General features: G+C 47.4%; 1 protein-coding gene across 1 annotated transcript; it reads left to right on the plus strand.

Annotated features, from left to right (window-relative positions):
• Nucleotides 1-953: 953 nt before the first annotated feature.
• LOC311375892 (actin-binding protein WASF2-like) lies at nucleotides 954-16255 on the plus strand. Its single transcript, XM_084490915.1, has 9 exons — nucleotides 954-1074; nucleotides 2297-2477; nucleotides 3001-3135; nucleotides 4891-5044; nucleotides 6757-6874; nucleotides 8409-8530; nucleotides 11205-11351; nucleotides 13134-13678; nucleotides 16068-16255. Exons 2-9 carry the CDS (start codon nucleotides 2345-2347, stop codon nucleotides 16223-16225), a joined length of 1512 nt encoding a protein of 503 aa, XP_084347041.1. The 5' UTR covers nucleotides 954-1074; nucleotides 2297-2344; the 3' UTR covers nucleotides 16226-16255.
• Nucleotides 16256-17456: the final 1201 nt, after the last annotated feature.

Genomic DNA, 17456 nt, shown 5'->3' on the forward strand with positions numbered 1-17456 from the left:
ACCTTTTGTACTATGGCGCAAAAACTAAGATGGTGCTATTTTAATCGAGAAGTGGATATTCATGTTGCAACGTAAATACCAGATTTATTTGTAATGTTTCTAATGAACTCAGAGTTACGACCAAACCCTTGAATTATTTTCTCAAAATCACACAATTTTCTATTCTCAAGACGTCTTGCAGATGTTTTGAATAATTTATAAGGCAAACAAAGACGTATTGAACGATTTAACGAATGTCCTTGGAATTTGCACGCAGTCCTTGAAGTAATCAGTCGAATGTTGTCTTTTTTTGTTGCAATAAAATATTTTGTATTGAAAGAAAGAAGGTTGTTTTATTTATTTGGATTATAATTGTTGTTCATTGAAACGCATAACTTGCACTCATAGTGATATATTTAAGGTTTGAATGATTTTACTACGGCGTGTGTTTGTGGAGGCAAAAGTGAATGACGTAGCCTACGCGTCTATGCGTGAGTGACTGAATTGTATTTATATCTAAAAATAAAAACGATTAACAATAAATAAATGAACACAACACAACGCCACGTATGAACTAAATTGTGAATAAAATATTAAATAAGTCAATATCATAATTATTACAACCGTTTGTTCAACATTAAGCACAATTCTTTATATTACACACATATACTGTAACTAAAGAAGGTTGCATAGACTGCACATAATAATTCAAGGGTAAAATAAAAATGTTGAGCGAACACATTCCTCGGTTGAGTTGAGACCCGCTGAAGCGCGGTGAAGAATGCGCTTTCTGGCTCCACCCTGCGATACGCAAATTACGCACAGATGTTTACACCAATTCAGGGTGGAGTGGCGATTTTTACGCAAGAAAAAATCCCATATCCTGTCGTTGGAACCTGCGTGACAGGCGTAGCAACCAATAGGCACGTAGCGTTCCAAGCCTTGGACCAATCAGAAGTTCGGAAATCTGGTCCCTTCTCTTCAGTCTTCGGTTCCTCCGTGGAGAGGGGCAACGCCAAATATTTCTTGTAGGAATCTTGAGATAAAAGAACAACTTCACTTGTTGGACGCATCCTCCACGTCTCCGTTCCGACGGTGAGTACGGAGCGTTAACCGGGCCGCTTTTATACCGCATCTGTTGTGTAGATATGCGCACAGGGAGCGCTACGCCCTATCAAGAGGCGCTGTCAACTTACTTCCTGCTCCGACAAGGCCGAAGAACCCAAGTTTTATTCACCCATTCCTCCTGCTAAAATGTTAAAAGTGAGACAATGAGCCATGTGTGTATCGCTCATGAAACAAAGTATTTTCTCGTAACGTTAAATGTAGGCTAACTCGTTTGAAGGAAAATGTTGAAGTGGACGCGCCGGGACGTACGGTCCGTGGGTTACGGTCATACGGCTCTTACAGTAGGACACAATAACGTAACCATATGTACATGTTGGGCTACAATCAGCTTGATCCCCATGAGGTCTATAGATAACTACCTATTGTAGAACACACATCGGCTCTTACACGGTCAGCGCGGAGCACTTCCAGCGGGGTTTCCTATGATCTCACTGGTATCAATCTGAAGCGTCTAATTAGGAGACCGCGAATAGAAACCTTATCCTAAAAGTGCACTTTCGCCAAGCTGTATGGGAATTTGTCTGTGTTTAAAACCAAATTTGGATCTGATCTTCTCTTGGGAGATCGCGGAACAATGTACTGCTATACAGTCATGCTTCCCATTGAAAGGCAGAGGGTACAAAAGAGTCACACAAATGGTCCCTGTGGTTCTACTGGCACGAATTCATTGAAACGTGTGTGTGTGTGTGTGTGTGTGTGTGCCCGTTTTTGTGCAAATCAATTCTACTGCACGTCTACATCAACTATTATTGCGTCTCCGTATTTTGAACACTGTGTGCCATACATGCCACAGTTAGGCCTCGGATCAGTCAGAGTCACTGAGCTTGTCACTCAGACGTCGTTGACAATGTTCCAAATTGTTGTAATTGTTGTCTACCGCGGGTTTTAGACAAGTCTGACTCCCAATGAACAGCGCCCTTGTTACTTGTTAGTTCTGCTTCTTTAGTAGTTTGTCTTCAGTGAGTCTGCGTCTTGACAGGTCACATGAGTGCGTTTGAGGAACACCCCCCCCCCCCCCCCCCTGCCACGCCACGCCACGCCACATGAAGGCTTTGGCCCTTCCTCTCCACAGAATAACCTCTCACTATCTGAAAACCTCATGAAGTGATCCCGTGTGTGTGTGTGTGTGTGTGTGTGTGTGTGCGTGTGCGTGCGCGTGTGTCCCCGTCCGTCCGTCCGTGTCTCCCAGGGCCCAGGAGCCAATCAACACTAAGCAGCTCTCTCTCTCTGCGCCGCCATGCCCCTGGTGACGCGGAACATCGAGCCGCGGCATGTGTGCCGCCAGACGCTCCCCGAGAGCGTGCGCAGCGAGCTGGAGTGTGTCACCAACATCAGCCTGGCCAACATCATCCGGCAGCTCGGGAGCCTCAGTGAGTTCTCTCTCTCTGTGTGTGTGTGTGTGTGTGTGTGTGTGTGTGTGTGTGTGTGTGTGTGTGTGTGTGTGTGTGTGTGTGTGTGTGTGTGTGTGTGTGTGTGTGTGTGTGTGTGTGTGTCTTCATTTCTGTATGAATGTACATTATTGATTTGTGTGTGTTGTGTGTGTCTCTCTCTCTCTATTGACTATTTGTGTTCATTAGCCTTAACTTCTCTCTCTCTCTCTCTCTCTCTCTCTCTCTTTGTGTCCACTAGTCTTAACTTCTGTCTGAATGTTCTCTCTCTCTCGCTCTCTCTCTCTCTCTCTCTCTCTCTTCCCCCCCTATTTGTGTCCACTAGCCTTAACTTCTGTCTGAATGTACATTATTAATGTGTGTGTGTGTGTGTCTCTCTATTGACTATTTGTATACATTAGCCTTAACTTCTGTCTCTCTGTCTCTCTCTCTCTCTCTCTCGGCTATTTGTGTTCACTAGTCTTAACTTCTGTGTGTGTGTGTGTGTGTGTGTGTGTGTGTGTAGGTAAGTATGCGGAGGACATCTTCGGGGAGCTGTTTGTGCAGGCGGAGGCGTTCGCCCTGCGGGTGAACACGCTGGGCGAGAGGGTGGACCGGCTGCAGGTCAAGGTCACCCAACTGGACCCCAAGGAGGAGGAAGGTACACAGTACACACACACACACACACACACACACACACACACACACACACACACACACACACACACACACACACACACACACACACACACACACACACACACACTAGGGCTTTGACTCCGAACTTCGTTATTCGAATATTTAAAAAAAAAAGTATAATATTCAAACGAATATTAGGCAGCCCTTAATATTCAAACCTTTTTATGGGCATTATTTTTTTGTAAACGGGACGTAGACAGACTCATCTCACGGATTCCTGTGAGACCAGGTTGCCTTAATTACATCTGTCGCATATTTAAGGTGAATTTAGAAGACAGTTTTGTTCATTTTTCAATTGTAAAATAAATAAAATCATTTTTTGAAGTTGCGAGTTTTTGAAATTATTGGAAGCGAGTCGAGCTGACCTTGCCTGCTGTACCCACGGCCCAAAATAAAGAACAACCGAGACAATATCCTCAATTCAAACATGCCGTTTAATTTGGCCTCAATTGGCTATGGATGCGAACTTGGAATGAACATGCTAAAGGTTACGTGATAAAGGTTACTGTACAGTAGTGGAGACTGCAGGAGCTGAAACATCACTACGGTAGAGCTAAGAAGGTTCTACGAGCGCTTCAGACCAACCTTACCAACGAACGACGTACAAAGAGATTCGTAGCAAAGAACGTTTCGGGAAACACGCAAAATGTTAAGGTAGAACTTAAAGAAGAGGTTACGAATACCGGCGCTTTTGCGCATGGTAAGGCTAACTTTTTTTACGAGATAGAGACCCCCTTAAAGATGAAAAGATAATTCGAACCCTTTGCCGGCAATTTAGCCTACTATCGAGTTCACTCACCGTGTGCCTATTGCTAAAGTTAGGCGCGGTGTGATACAGAACTCTCCAAACTGATTGGACGTCATAGCAGTTATGTATATGCCCATTATACAACAGTTAGGAACCAATCAGATCACTTGATTTAAACCACCCTTTTTATAATAATGCATATTCAAATATATTCTAATATTAATAAACAATCAAACTTCAAATATGATTTTTGGGCAAAAGTCAAAGCCCACACACACACACACACACACACACACACAGACACAGACACAGACACAGACAGAGACAGACAGTCAAACCCTCATTCTGGAAAACCAGAGCAAGCACAGAACTAAACGATGACGACTATAAGTGCTATACTATATATAGTATATACTATATACGACTATACTATAAGTGACTATAAGTCTTTTTTTAACATGGTCCTAAATCATAAGGGGTGTTGCCACCTGGAACGGAACAGTCCATCTCCCCCTCGCCTCCATTAATACATTAATAATGTATCTACCCTCGCTCCAATTTATTTTCGTATTGCTTATCTCTCCTATCAGTGATGTTCATATTTCATATCTAATACTTCCATTTATCTGGAGTATTTGCCTCTTCTTTTTACGCTGCACTGACCGTTGTGACAACCACATTTCCTCCGTGGCACTGCCCAAGTTAATTTGATATTCCTTTGTCTCCTGACTCCCTCCGTCTCCCTCTTTATCCCCCCGTCTCCCTCCATCTCCCTCCTTCTCCCCCCTCCACCCCCCGCCTCCTCCCCGTCTCCTCCCCGCCTCCCCCCGTCTCCCTCCATCTCCCTCCTTCTCCCCCCGTCTACCTCCTTCTCCCCCTGTCTCCCCTCCTTCTCCCCCCCCGCCTCCTCCCCGTCTCCTCCCCATCTCCCCCCTGTCTCCCCCCCGTCTCCCCCCCTGCCTCCCCCAGTGTCTCTGCAGGCCATCACCCAGCGTAAGGCGTTCCGCAGCAACCTGACCCAGGACCAGCAGATGTTCACGCGGCCGTCCCTCCCCATGCCCGTCCAGGACACCTACCAGACCTGCGATGAGCCCCCGCCCCTCAACAACCTCAGCCAGTACCGGTACGGGACGCTGATGGAGAGAAACTTCTTTTTAGGGAAACGTTCGGCCAGCGAAATATTAGATTTAATATTAGAGCGTGATCGTGGGACATAAGTACAGGCAGCAAAGTTACCAAGGATACGTTCAGGGAGACAACGGGTGAACAAGATTCTTATGGGGAAACGTTTGCATTGTGGGTAGGGAGTATACCATTAACAAAGGTAAGTGGGAGTGACCATTCTGGAGCATTTAGGATCGGCGGGAGAGGCCAAGTTAATTTGTAATACACTAGAGGGGAAGTGGACATGTCTGTAAGTCTGTGAGAGAGGGCTGCAATACAAACAAAGAAGTCAGTGGATTGGCCGCAGCATCAGACTCAGTGGCTCCAGTGGGAATGCAAGTCTGAACCACCTTGACCTCTCTCGGTCAGAGAGAGGAAGGGTGGTGTCTTAAGGTCCAAGGAGAATGTAAACAGTTCCTTTTAGATTGACTAGTAATTATATAAACAAGGTTAATGTAAGGTTTATAATTGTGTATTATAGTAATGATTAGTATTTCCACGACAGACACGCACCTCAGACCAGAGAAACACATAGAATAAGATAACTTTATTAATAACTTTATTAGTAACTTTATTAATCCCAGATTGGAGGCTTCAATGTCACCGCAGCAAATATCGGACGGTAGTAGAAAAGGAAACGCAATCAAATGAAAATGCGTATCTCTGCACGATGAAATTGACCAGAAGGAATGCAGATTCAGAAATAAACGTCAACGTTATCGACCGTTGTTGAGATTATCGACAGGATACACTTCACTGAAACTCTGCAATGTGGACCAATACACAAAGTGTATACATGGTCCTACATCTAAGTGACTGAAGGACTCTTAAAAAAAAGTTGAGATCCAAATCCAGATCCGTCACGCGAGTTCACCGGGTTACAGTAGCCGTGCTCGTGTTCATCGGAGGGCAACGCACTACAAAAGATCACTTTACAAAGTTTGGGAATAGTCTCTTTCAAAACGAGTGGCAGTAAAAACACAACAGGATGGAAGTTGGTCTGCAAACACACAGATCATTTGGCGTCATTATTATTATTATTAGGCTACTATGTGATTTGCCGCAATCATATTATCAGCTCTCGAAGAGGCTGAGTGGTCCACACACACACAAGAGGCTGAGTGGTCCACACACACACAGAGGCTGAGTGGTCCACACACACACAAGAGGCTGAGTGGTCCACACACACACAAGAGGCTGAGTGGTCCACACACACACACACAAGAGGCTGAGTGGTCCACACACACACAAGAGGCGGAGTGGTCCACACACACACAAGAGGCTGAGTGGTCCACACACACACAAGAGGCGGAGTGGTCCACACACAGAGGCGGAGTCGGTAGCGGCCCGGTCACTAACCACTGGTCTTTAACGAGCCACGCTTCTTTGGGGAGTGAGTAAAAGTGTATTCCGCTCACGTGGCGCACAGCCACGGTCACCGTGTGAGTCAATGGAAGATGCAGACATCTCGGTGTGTCCCTTTTTTTTTTTTTTTTTTAATAACACCTAACCCTGAACACACACACCTGTGCTCTGAACCGTGAATCATGAATGAATCCTCATGGAGAAATGATCCTTCTGAGGTTGTGTAGTGCATGTTAATTCATGACATCTGTGAACCACACACGCACACGCTCACACACACGTTGATTGGTGTGTGTGTGTGTGCAGGGACGACGGCAGGGAGGCGTTGAAGTTCTACACGGACCCGTCGTACTTCTTTGATCTGTGGAAGGAGAAGATGTTGCAGGACACCAAAGACATCATGAAGGAGAGACGCAAGCACAGAGTGAGTCCTACCCCCCCCCCACACTACAATACAATACAACACACTGCAACACAACACACTACAATACAACACACCTCAATACAACACACCTCAATACAACACACCACACTACAATACAACACACTACACTACAACACACCACACTACACCAAAGACATCATGAAGGAGAGACGCAAGCACAGAGTGAGTCTGACCCCCGCCCCCCCCCTCACACACAACACAATACAACACAACACACTGCAACACGACACACTACAATACAACACAACACACCACACTACAATACACCACACTACAATACACCACACTACAATACAACACACTACAATACAACACACTACAATACAACACACTACAATACAACACACTACAATACAACACACTACAATACAACACACTACAATATAACACATTACAACACACTACAATACAACACACTACAATACAACACACTACAATATAACACATTACAACACACTACAATACAACACACTACAATACAACACACTACAATACAACACACTACAATACAACACACTACAATACAACAAACTACAATACAACACACTACAATACAACACATTACAATACAACACACTACAATACAACACACTACACTACAACACACTACACTACAACACACTACACTACAACACACTACACTACAACACATTACAATACAACACATTACAATACAACACACTACAATACAACACACTACAATACAACACACTACAATACAATACAACACACTACAATACAACACAACACACTACAATACAACACACTACAATACAACACACTACAATACAACACACTACAATACAATACAACACACTACAATACAACACACTACAATACAACACACTACAATACAACACACTACAACACAACACACTACAACACAACACACTACAATACAACACACTACAATACAATACAACACACTACAATACAACACACTACAACACACCACACTACAATACAACACAACACACTACAATACAATACAACACACTACAACACAACACACTACAACACAACACACCACACCTGCTCAAACACGCGTGCATGTGTCCGGTGGATGCATTTATTATACAATTGTACTAATGAACTGCCTGTTTACAATTCCCTAATCGGTGGTGTTCTGTAAGTGTCATATTGAACCCACACTGAGTGAGTCAATAAAACTCCCTCAAGATCGCTCGGTCCGGCTTTTGCTCATTAAGTCCATTTGGTACGAATGATAAGGTGTCATTCCGTTTGATAATCTCATTTAACTTCAACTGGAGTGGATCTAAAATAGAACTTTAAAGGTGTGATTAATCGCGAGGTAACTCACCAATGCTATGCGATGTAAAACTTTTAATCGTTGCCCAGCCCTAATTTACGTGCACCTCCTGAATGTCAGTGATCGCGTGTCACTTAATCACACGTGTGCACAGCATGAAGATCTGACCCCTCTTCCTTTGTCCTTTGTCTCTCCCTCCTCCCCCCCCCCCCCTCCCCCCCCCTCCCCCCCCACCATGAGCAGAAGGAGAAGAAGGACAACCTGAACCCGCGGACGCTGAACCCCCGCAAGATCAAGACCCGGAAGGACGAGTGGGAACGCCGCAAGATGGGCGAGGAGTTTGTGGTGCCCAAGAACGACCTGACGTGAGTTTGGGTGCGGAGGGACATGGGCTCTGAGCTCTGCAGGGGCCCCCCCCCCACCACCCCCCCAGGGGCTCTGAGCTCAGCAGGGCCCCCCCCACTCCCACCCCCCCTAGGGGCTCGCGTCCCTCAGCTCCGGGACAGGGTTTCCAAGGACCACGTGTGCGTTGGTCTTGGTTTAATTATAAAATCCTGGGAAAGTTCCAGCCCTCTTTTTTATAGAGCCACAGCTTCTTCTTTTTTCACCCGACTGTAAACGTGGGAGTCACATGGACGGTAGTCGGGGTAACCTTTTTGGGAGGCATTGGCTCAGGAGGTAGAGCGCGTTGGCGGGGAACGGGAAGGTTGCTGGTTCGATCCCCGTCTCCTCCTAGCTGATAGGCGGCAGAGAGGTGTGGCGTATGAGCTGGCGTCTGTATAAGCTGTAGAAAGGAGTCGCGATGGTGACCCACCGTTAGTCACACCGATGTCTTAACACACAACCGACGCATGTGTAGAGCAACCGACCAGGATGAGTTACACATCCTCCAGTGTTTGGAGATGATGATCGAACAGGAAGTAGGTTGTTGTGTTGTTCACGTTTTTAACTAGCCAGGAGATCCAGAGCCACGTCTAGAGAGCTGTAGGGTCTGGCAACGAGTGATGAGAACGGCCCGACTCGAGGGGCGGCACCAAGCATGCATTTGAGAATATCACTGCACGCAATTGGATAACACTACAACCAATCAGAAGAGTACAAGGGGTGACGTATCCAGACCAGAGGAGCTAACCAATAGATGAGACTCTTGCCGTATCCGGTCGGTAAAACAGCAACGCTTTTGGCCCCGCCTATATCAGATACACCGATGTGATTGGTTAATGTTCTGGGGCCAGGGGGAATCGGGGAGTGAGTATATCGCTCGATCCCAGAGTGACTCGCTGAGCAAATTCAAATTGTGCTCTCGCGAGAACTCTGGATTTCCAGGGTACTTTTTAGCCGCATTATACCTGTGATTGATCACAAAAGTAAATGTTATTGCTGGTGGTCAGGATTTCAATGGAGGAAAGATATTGCAAACCGTGGATTTTAAGGAAGGGAATCCAAAAGCAAAAGTCACTCAAACCGCGGTAGAGATTGCGTTAGAGAACATGCGTGTCGCCGTGTTTGCTTATGATTACAATACGGTGGACTCTTTTGTCTGGGGTCATGTTCGGTCCAAGGGCAAAGCAAGCCACACGCGCTGCCCTTTACCAACGACGAAGGGAGCTGTGACCAGTACGGACGTGGGCTCCTTTCCTTTTTAGTCGTGTGTGAACCACGACGACCCAACACAACGGCGGTGAGCGGCAGAGCCCAGACTCCTCTTCCGTGTGAATACGGACTCGCAGTGTAGCGAGAGAGTGTCTTTGAATAACAGACTTAAGTCACACACAAGGCCGTCAACAAAAATCCGCCATGCCTCTGGAATCGGGTCACAAACATGAGCTGCTCCCAGAATCAGAATTCTGCTTTTATTACATTCTTGTGTGAGTTAATTCCAAATAAGTAGCACCACAGACTTGGGAATCGTGAACAGCCGTCACTGGGCACGAGTGTAATTGAATGTCACGTAAGTGGAACTAAAAGTGAATGAATTCTGATATGAAGGGTTAGTGGGTTCTGGGGGGCAAATCCTTTCAAAATCACAGTTGTAAAAAAAAGAATGTGCGTTCATTTTTATTATACCATGGTCTGGTTATTATTATTATTATATTATAGTATTATCTTGATATTGATTTGGGGACAAAGACATGGCTGGTTAGCTCTTGTTGTTAAACATGCTGTTTAAATTATATTTACAGTTTGTCGACCGTACGCAGTGTTATTGACTTTGAATCTTTCTAGCATAACGTTAGCTCTCTGGCTCATAGCTGAGCGGACTAGAATATCTCCCGTTGCCAAGTCGTACCTAAAGGTCCGTCCTATTTACTGGAGGAGTGAACAACGTTTCCGTTGCATAAGAACCTTAGGGCGAGGGTAATGATTGTTCCGGGTATTAGTCAAACCCTCAGGCGTTACCAGGGGAAACTAAATGATGGCTTGTGAAAAACTTTATATTTTGATTGTGAAACGCATGAAAATACAAATGAACGGTCTTCATTTCTTTTCTTTGGCAGGTGACCGTGGTGTAAGCGGGATAATGCCCTTCATGGTGTCCATTTCATTCCTGATAATGGACACCTCGTCAGGCATTACCCCCCCCTACGTAATCAAATTAAAATAAGATTGTGGTAATGTGTTATTAACGCGCTACTTCACTGCCCTAGTAAAAATAAGTAAAAAGTAAAAAGGTAACAATGTAAAAAAAATAAGTAGCAGAAGTTTAGTAGCACACGTGGTCTGGTGAAGAGAACCACTGAGATCACAATCTACACACTGTACACACTGTACACACTGTACACATCCTACACATCGTGTGAACAGAGCAGAACATCAATCAGCTGGTGTCACGCTACAATCGAGTCCCGTTTCCGGGCAGTTCTGTTCAAATCCCCTTCTCCACGAACGCTGGGTGTTCGTAGCGCGTTCCCCCGGGTGGCCGTCGCCGTCGGTGGTGGTGGTGTGGTCACAGAGGGCTGTTGGGGAGAAGCTGTTGGGTTGTGTTTTTTTTTTTCCCCCTGTTACTGTCACTGACGGCGGCGGCCCCCGTGTCCGCAGGAACTCCACGGACGGGCTGAACCTCAACGGCAGCGTGGGCTCCGGCGAGGGCTACACGCCCGACGACCAGAGCTCCTACCCCTACGAGCCGGGCTCCCCCATGTCCCCCTCGTACGACGACGACCTGCCCCCGCCGCCCGACATGGGGTAAGGCCTCCCCCTCCTCCTGGTTCACAACAACAACAACAACAACATCATCAACAACAACAACAACAGCAGCAATGGGGCCGCGAGACATACACACTCTGCCAGCACTTTGGCTCCGCAGTCATAGCTATCAAAGAACATGTAGCACAGAGCTATACGTCGTAGCTTCAGAGCTAAACGTCGTAGCACAGAGCTATACGTAGTAGCACGGAGCTATACGTCGTAGCTTCAGAGCTATACGTCGTAGCACGGAGCTATACGTCGTAGCACGGAGCTATACGTAGTAGCACGGAGCTATACGTCGTAGCACGGAGCTATACGTAGTAGCACGGAGCTATACGTAGCAGCACAGAGCTATACATAGTAGCACGGAGCTATACGTAGTAGCACGGAGCTATACGTCGTAGCACGGAGCTATACGTAGCATGGAGCTAAACGTAGTAGCACAGAGCTATACGTAGCAGCTCTGTGCTATGCGTAGCAGCTCTGTGCTATATGTAGCAGCTCTGTGCTATGCCTAGTAGCTCTGTGCTATGCGTAGCAGCTCTGTGCTATACGTAGCAGCTCTGTGCTATGCCTAGCAGCTCTGTGCTACTACGTATAACTCTGTGCTGTATATAGCAGCATGGAGGTAGGCCATACTGTACAAGGCTTCTATAATACACTGTAGCTTGTGCTGGGATGACTCAGCAGTCATTTCTAGGGTGTCATGTCAGCGCTAAAGCTCTTCATGTGTCGAGTTAAGAGGAAAGAGAGAGAGAGGGAGAGAGAGAGAGAGAGAGGAGAGTCCGGGTCGATGCCCTGGATTATTCTGCAGTGTTGTGATTTTTAGTTTTACAATGCATGATTCAGGAGGGATTGTTGTTGTTTACTTGATTTATATGGAAGACAGAGTGGCGTACATCAACTGTATCGGCGCTAGTTTGGTGGGTGGGGAAATATTAAATCTGTGTTCAGGAGAACTACGGCCATCACTAACAATAAGCAGGCCTGGGCAATGAAACGATAAATGATCGTATCGTGATAGACTTATGATCAGTATCAATATAAAACATGTTCAGTATATATATATCGATAAGAGACTGGACCACTAACTCTAGCAGCTGGGTTTGTTACACAAACACGGTTCCGTACTTATTGACAATATTTGAGTGTTTTTCATCGTTGTGTCGACATTGGAGTATTGATCAATGAAGACCAGTGGAAGGTCGTATTAAGTGTTAAACAGAAGTGTTTAAATCCAGCACGGTAACTCCTAGTCTTTTTAGGTCATTAAAATTATCAATAGTTATCGACATCGATCAATATGATCGAGTTATAGCGTGATATGTCGCCCAGGCCTAGCGGCGTGTCATGTGACGTGTGTCATGTGACGGCGTGTTATGTGATCATGTGACTGTGTCATGTGACCTCGTGTCATGTGATCATGTGACCGTGTCATGTGACCTCGTGTCATGTGATCATGTGACCGTGTCATGTGACCTCGTGTCATGTGATCATGTGACGGCGTGTCATGTGACCTCGTGTCATGTGATCATGTGACCTCGTGTCATGTGATCATGTGACGGCGTGTCATGTGACCTCGTGTCATGTGATCATGTGACCGTGTCATGTGACCTCGTGTCATGTGAACATGTGACGGCGTGTCATGTGATGGCGCGTTATGTGACCATAACGTGAGTGTCATGTGACCGCGTGTCATGTGACCGCGTGTCATGTGACCGCGTGTCATGTGACGGTGTGTCATGTGACGTGTCTGACGTGCGCTCTGTCCTCCTCCAGCTACGACGCGGCGTACGGCGCCCCCGCCGGCCGCCGCTCCGGGGTCCTCAGCCCCGCCCACCCCCCGCCGGCCCCCCCCCTGTCCTCCCAGACGGGCGGCGGCGGCGGCGGCGGCGGGCGGCCCGGCCTGGTGCCCCCCCCCGCCCCCCCGCCCCCGCCCCCCGTCTCCGGCGGCTTCGGCGGCGGCGCCCCCCCGCCCCCGCCCGGGTTCGACGCCCCGCCCTCCCCCCCGCCCTTCTCCTCCTCCCCCAATGCCTACCCCTCCCCCCCGGCCCCCCCGCCCCCTCCCAGCTTCTCCTCCTCCTCCTCCATGTCCCCGCCCCCCCCTCCTCCCCCGCCCTCCATGGGGGGAGGAGGAGGAGGAGGAGGAGGAGGGGGAGGCCCCCCGCCGCCGCCCCCGCCCCCGCCCCCCCCCGGGCCCCCTCCCCCCCCCTCCTCCTCTGGGTTTGCTCCCCTGCCGCCGTCGGGCGGGGCCCCCAAGCCGCCACCGCCGGAGGAGGAGGCGGGCGACGCCCACAGCGACCTGCTGCAGGCCATCCGCCAAGGTGAGCCCCGCCCCCTGTGGCTCCGCCCCCGCACCGTCTGTGTGTGTGTGTGTGTGTGTGTGTGTGTGTGTGTGTGTGTGTGTTTGAGTATATATGTTTGTGTGTTTGAGTATATATGTTTGTGTGTGTGTGTGTGTGTGTGTGTTTGAGTGTATATGTGTGTGTGTGTATGTTTGAGTATATATATATGTGTGTGTGTGTGTGTGTGTGTGTGTGTGTTTGAGTGTGTGTGTGTGTGTGTGTATGTTTGAGTATATATGTGCGTGTGTGTGTGTGTGTGTGTGTGTGTGTGTGTGTGTGTATTTTTGAGTGTGTGTGTGTGCGCGCGCACAGTCGGGTCCCACACACACACACACTGAGGCTGGCTTTACACCACAACGCTCCCGGGTGAAACTGACAAACTATTTTCTCAGATGTGCCTTTCGTTTAGACGGCGACTTCGTTTTCGGGGCTTAAAAACGCAAAAAAAATGATCTTCAAAACGCTCCACCATTGCGTTTCCGTCTAAAGGGTTAACAACGCAAAAGGTGGTGCTCTGAGCTGCTCACGCTGGCTCTCGTCCCGTACGCGTTTACGTCACGTCCGCGTGCAGCACGGGCCACAAACCACAACAAACAAAATGTCAGATTTCACACACTTTTGCGTCACCGTGTGCACGCAGATTTCCACCCAAAGACGCTTTGTCCAAACGCGGAATAAAAAAGTGGGAACGCAACGCCACTTTTTGCGGCTTGTGTTCAGATCGTTGTCGTGTAAAGCCAGCCTGAGGCCCACTCACACTGTAGGCCGTCCGCACCGCGCCCGCGTCCGTCTGCCCCCCTGACGTCTAGCTACATACGTCTAACGCAACATAACACAACGTACCACAACGCAACGCAACGCATCACAACACAACGCATCACAACACAACGCAACGCATCACAACACATCACACCATAACGCAACGCAACGCAACACAACGCATCACAACACAACGTACCACAACGCAACACAACGCATCACAACACAACGTACCACAACGCAACGCAACGCATCACAACACAACGTACCACAACGCAACGTACCACAACGCAACGTACCACAACGCAACGCATCACAACACAACACAACACAACGCATCACAACACAACGTACCACAACGCAACACAACGCATCACAACACAACGTACCACAACGCAACGCAACGCATCACAACACAACGTACCACAACACAACGTACCACAACGCATCACAACACAACACAACGCATCACAACACAACGCAACACAACGCATCACAACATTAACGCATCACAACACAACACAACGCATCACAACACAACACAACACAATGCATCACAACATAACGCATCACAACACAACACAACGCATCACAACACAACACAACGCATCACAACACAACACAACACAACACAACGCAACGCAACACAACACATCACAACACATCACACCACAACACAACACAACACAACACAACACAACACAACGCACCACAACACAACGCCGCTTAACAACCTCCCCGTACGTTCAGTTCAAAGTTCATCGAAAAACAAAAAAAAACTTGTTCAATGACCTAGTTATTTTGACCTAGTTCTTTAGTTATTTTGACCTAGTTCTTTAGTTATTTTGAACTTTTGACCTAGTTCTTTAGTTATTTTGACCTAGTTCTTTAGTTATTTTGAACTTTTGACCTAGTTCTTTAGTTATTTTGACCTAGTTCTTTAGTTATTTTGACCTAGTTCTTTAGTTATTTTGACCTAGTTCTTTAGTTATTTTGACCTAGTTCTTTAGTTATTTTGACCTAGTTCATGCACAACACTGACACCCGCCCCCTGACGTCTAGACGGTTTGGTCTAGTGTGAGCGCGCCGTCCGTACTCCAGTACAGCTCAACTCCGTGGCCTCAGTTCACTTCAGAGAGGTGTGCTCAGGCCACGCTACAGACGCTGATGAGCCGACACGCTGCGCACACGCACGGATACACAACCTGTGTGTACAAGAGGCCACCGTACTCAGGCCCAGTGGAGATCGCCCCAGTGTGAGCACAGGCCAGCAGCACAGTGGGGGGGGGGGGGGGCAGTGGTACTGGAGTACGGTACAGGGACACTCTGCCCGGTGTGAGCACGCCCTGAAACTATCTTTGGGGTCCAAGGAATGAAAACATTTCAGAACCCTTTGCTCTAAGATAACGTATCCACGGCAATAGTTACATTTTCCTTTTATTCTATTATTATTATTATTATTATTATTATTATTATCATTATCATCATCATCATCCATGCTTAAGGTTAACTGTTCTATGGCACTTTTTGTTTTTCAAAGGTAACAATGTTTTGATGACGAGTGACCTTTTGACCCTCTTAAACCCCGCCCCCCCCCCCCCCCCCTCAGGCTTCAACCTGCGCAAGGTGGAGGAGCAGCGGGAGCAGGAGAAGCGCGACGACGTGACCAACGACGTGGCCGCCATCTTGTCCCGCCGCATCGCGGTGGAGTGCAGCGACAGCGAGGACGACTCCTCCGAGCTGGACGACGACGACTGGTCCGACTGAACCCCCCCCCCCCCCCCCGACGTGTGTGTGTGTGTGTGTGTGTGTGTGTGTGTGTGTGTGTGTGTGTGTGTGTGTGTGTGTGTGTGTGTGTGTGTGTGTGTGTGTGTGTGTGTGTTTTAGAGCGGGCAAATTTCAAATACTTCTCAAATTGTATAATTAAATGAGATTACGGTCGGCGTTGCATTAAAGTTACCAGCACAACGCTGCCGCCGGTGGAGAATCTAAATATATATATAAAGCTTTAAGGTATGAGTTCAATGCATGAGTAAACGGTGATCTAGTATTTCCTATATATAGACGCGTATATAACCAATCAGCCTTTTTATCATTTGTAAGCAACCCGCTTTAATTAGGTCTTGCTTTTTGTTTCTATGTACAAACAGTATACTGCAGATTCAGTATTTATATGTTCTTGGATGGAAACACCTTTTTATTTTTTAATATTAAGTGAAACATTGCCAACATTATTACGGTTTCACCGGCCATTAGGGTAGTTCTAGAGAACATGTAGTGGTTTGTATGATACGCTCGTGGTTTGTGTTTTCATGTCATGTTTCGTATTTCACACGTCAAACTAATAGACACATCGTCCCGTCACGACCAAAACACTCTTTTATCTTCTCCTCCCCCTGCTCCTCTTTCACACTTCTATTTCCTTCCGTCTATGGTTGCCATGGGAACAATCGCCATGAGGATGTGGTGCTCATTTCCTAACTGGTGTGGGGGGGGGGGGGGGGGGGGTACTGTAACCGGGACTGCCGCATCACACAATGATCTCTGATTATTCATGAATTCATGTTTCCAGAGTTCAGTGTGAATGAAGGCGGTTGACTCATTATTGTCCTGTGGGGGGGGGGGCCGCTAGACAGACTCTGACCATCACCCCTTCACCCCTTCACCGTGTCCATCATAAGCTCGTCTCCTCTGGTCGGTATCTACAGCCACACCTCCACCATGCTGCCATGTACCATAACGTCACCCCCCTGCTCCTCCTACTCCCCACACATGTACCCGTGCCATTTTATTAAGTGCCTTTGTTGTGTTATGAACGATCAATATGTTTTGGACCAAGTGCCTTTTGTTAGAATTATATACCTTGCCTTTTTTTTTTTTTATATACAAGCCACAATCAAGCAGCACGTTTAGCCACAACTCTGCTTCTACGCGCCTCTATGCATTCTGTAAACGACGATGATGAACATGTCAATAAAGTTAAGTCAAAACGACTGGA

Source organism: Micromesistius poutassou (genome assembly GCF_964030765.1).
Source record: "Micromesistius poutassou genome assembly, contig: SCAFFOLD_5134, whole genome shotgun sequence".
Lineage (NCBI taxonomy): Eukaryota > Metazoa > Chordata > Actinopteri > Gadiformes > Gadidae > Micromesistius > Micromesistius poutassou.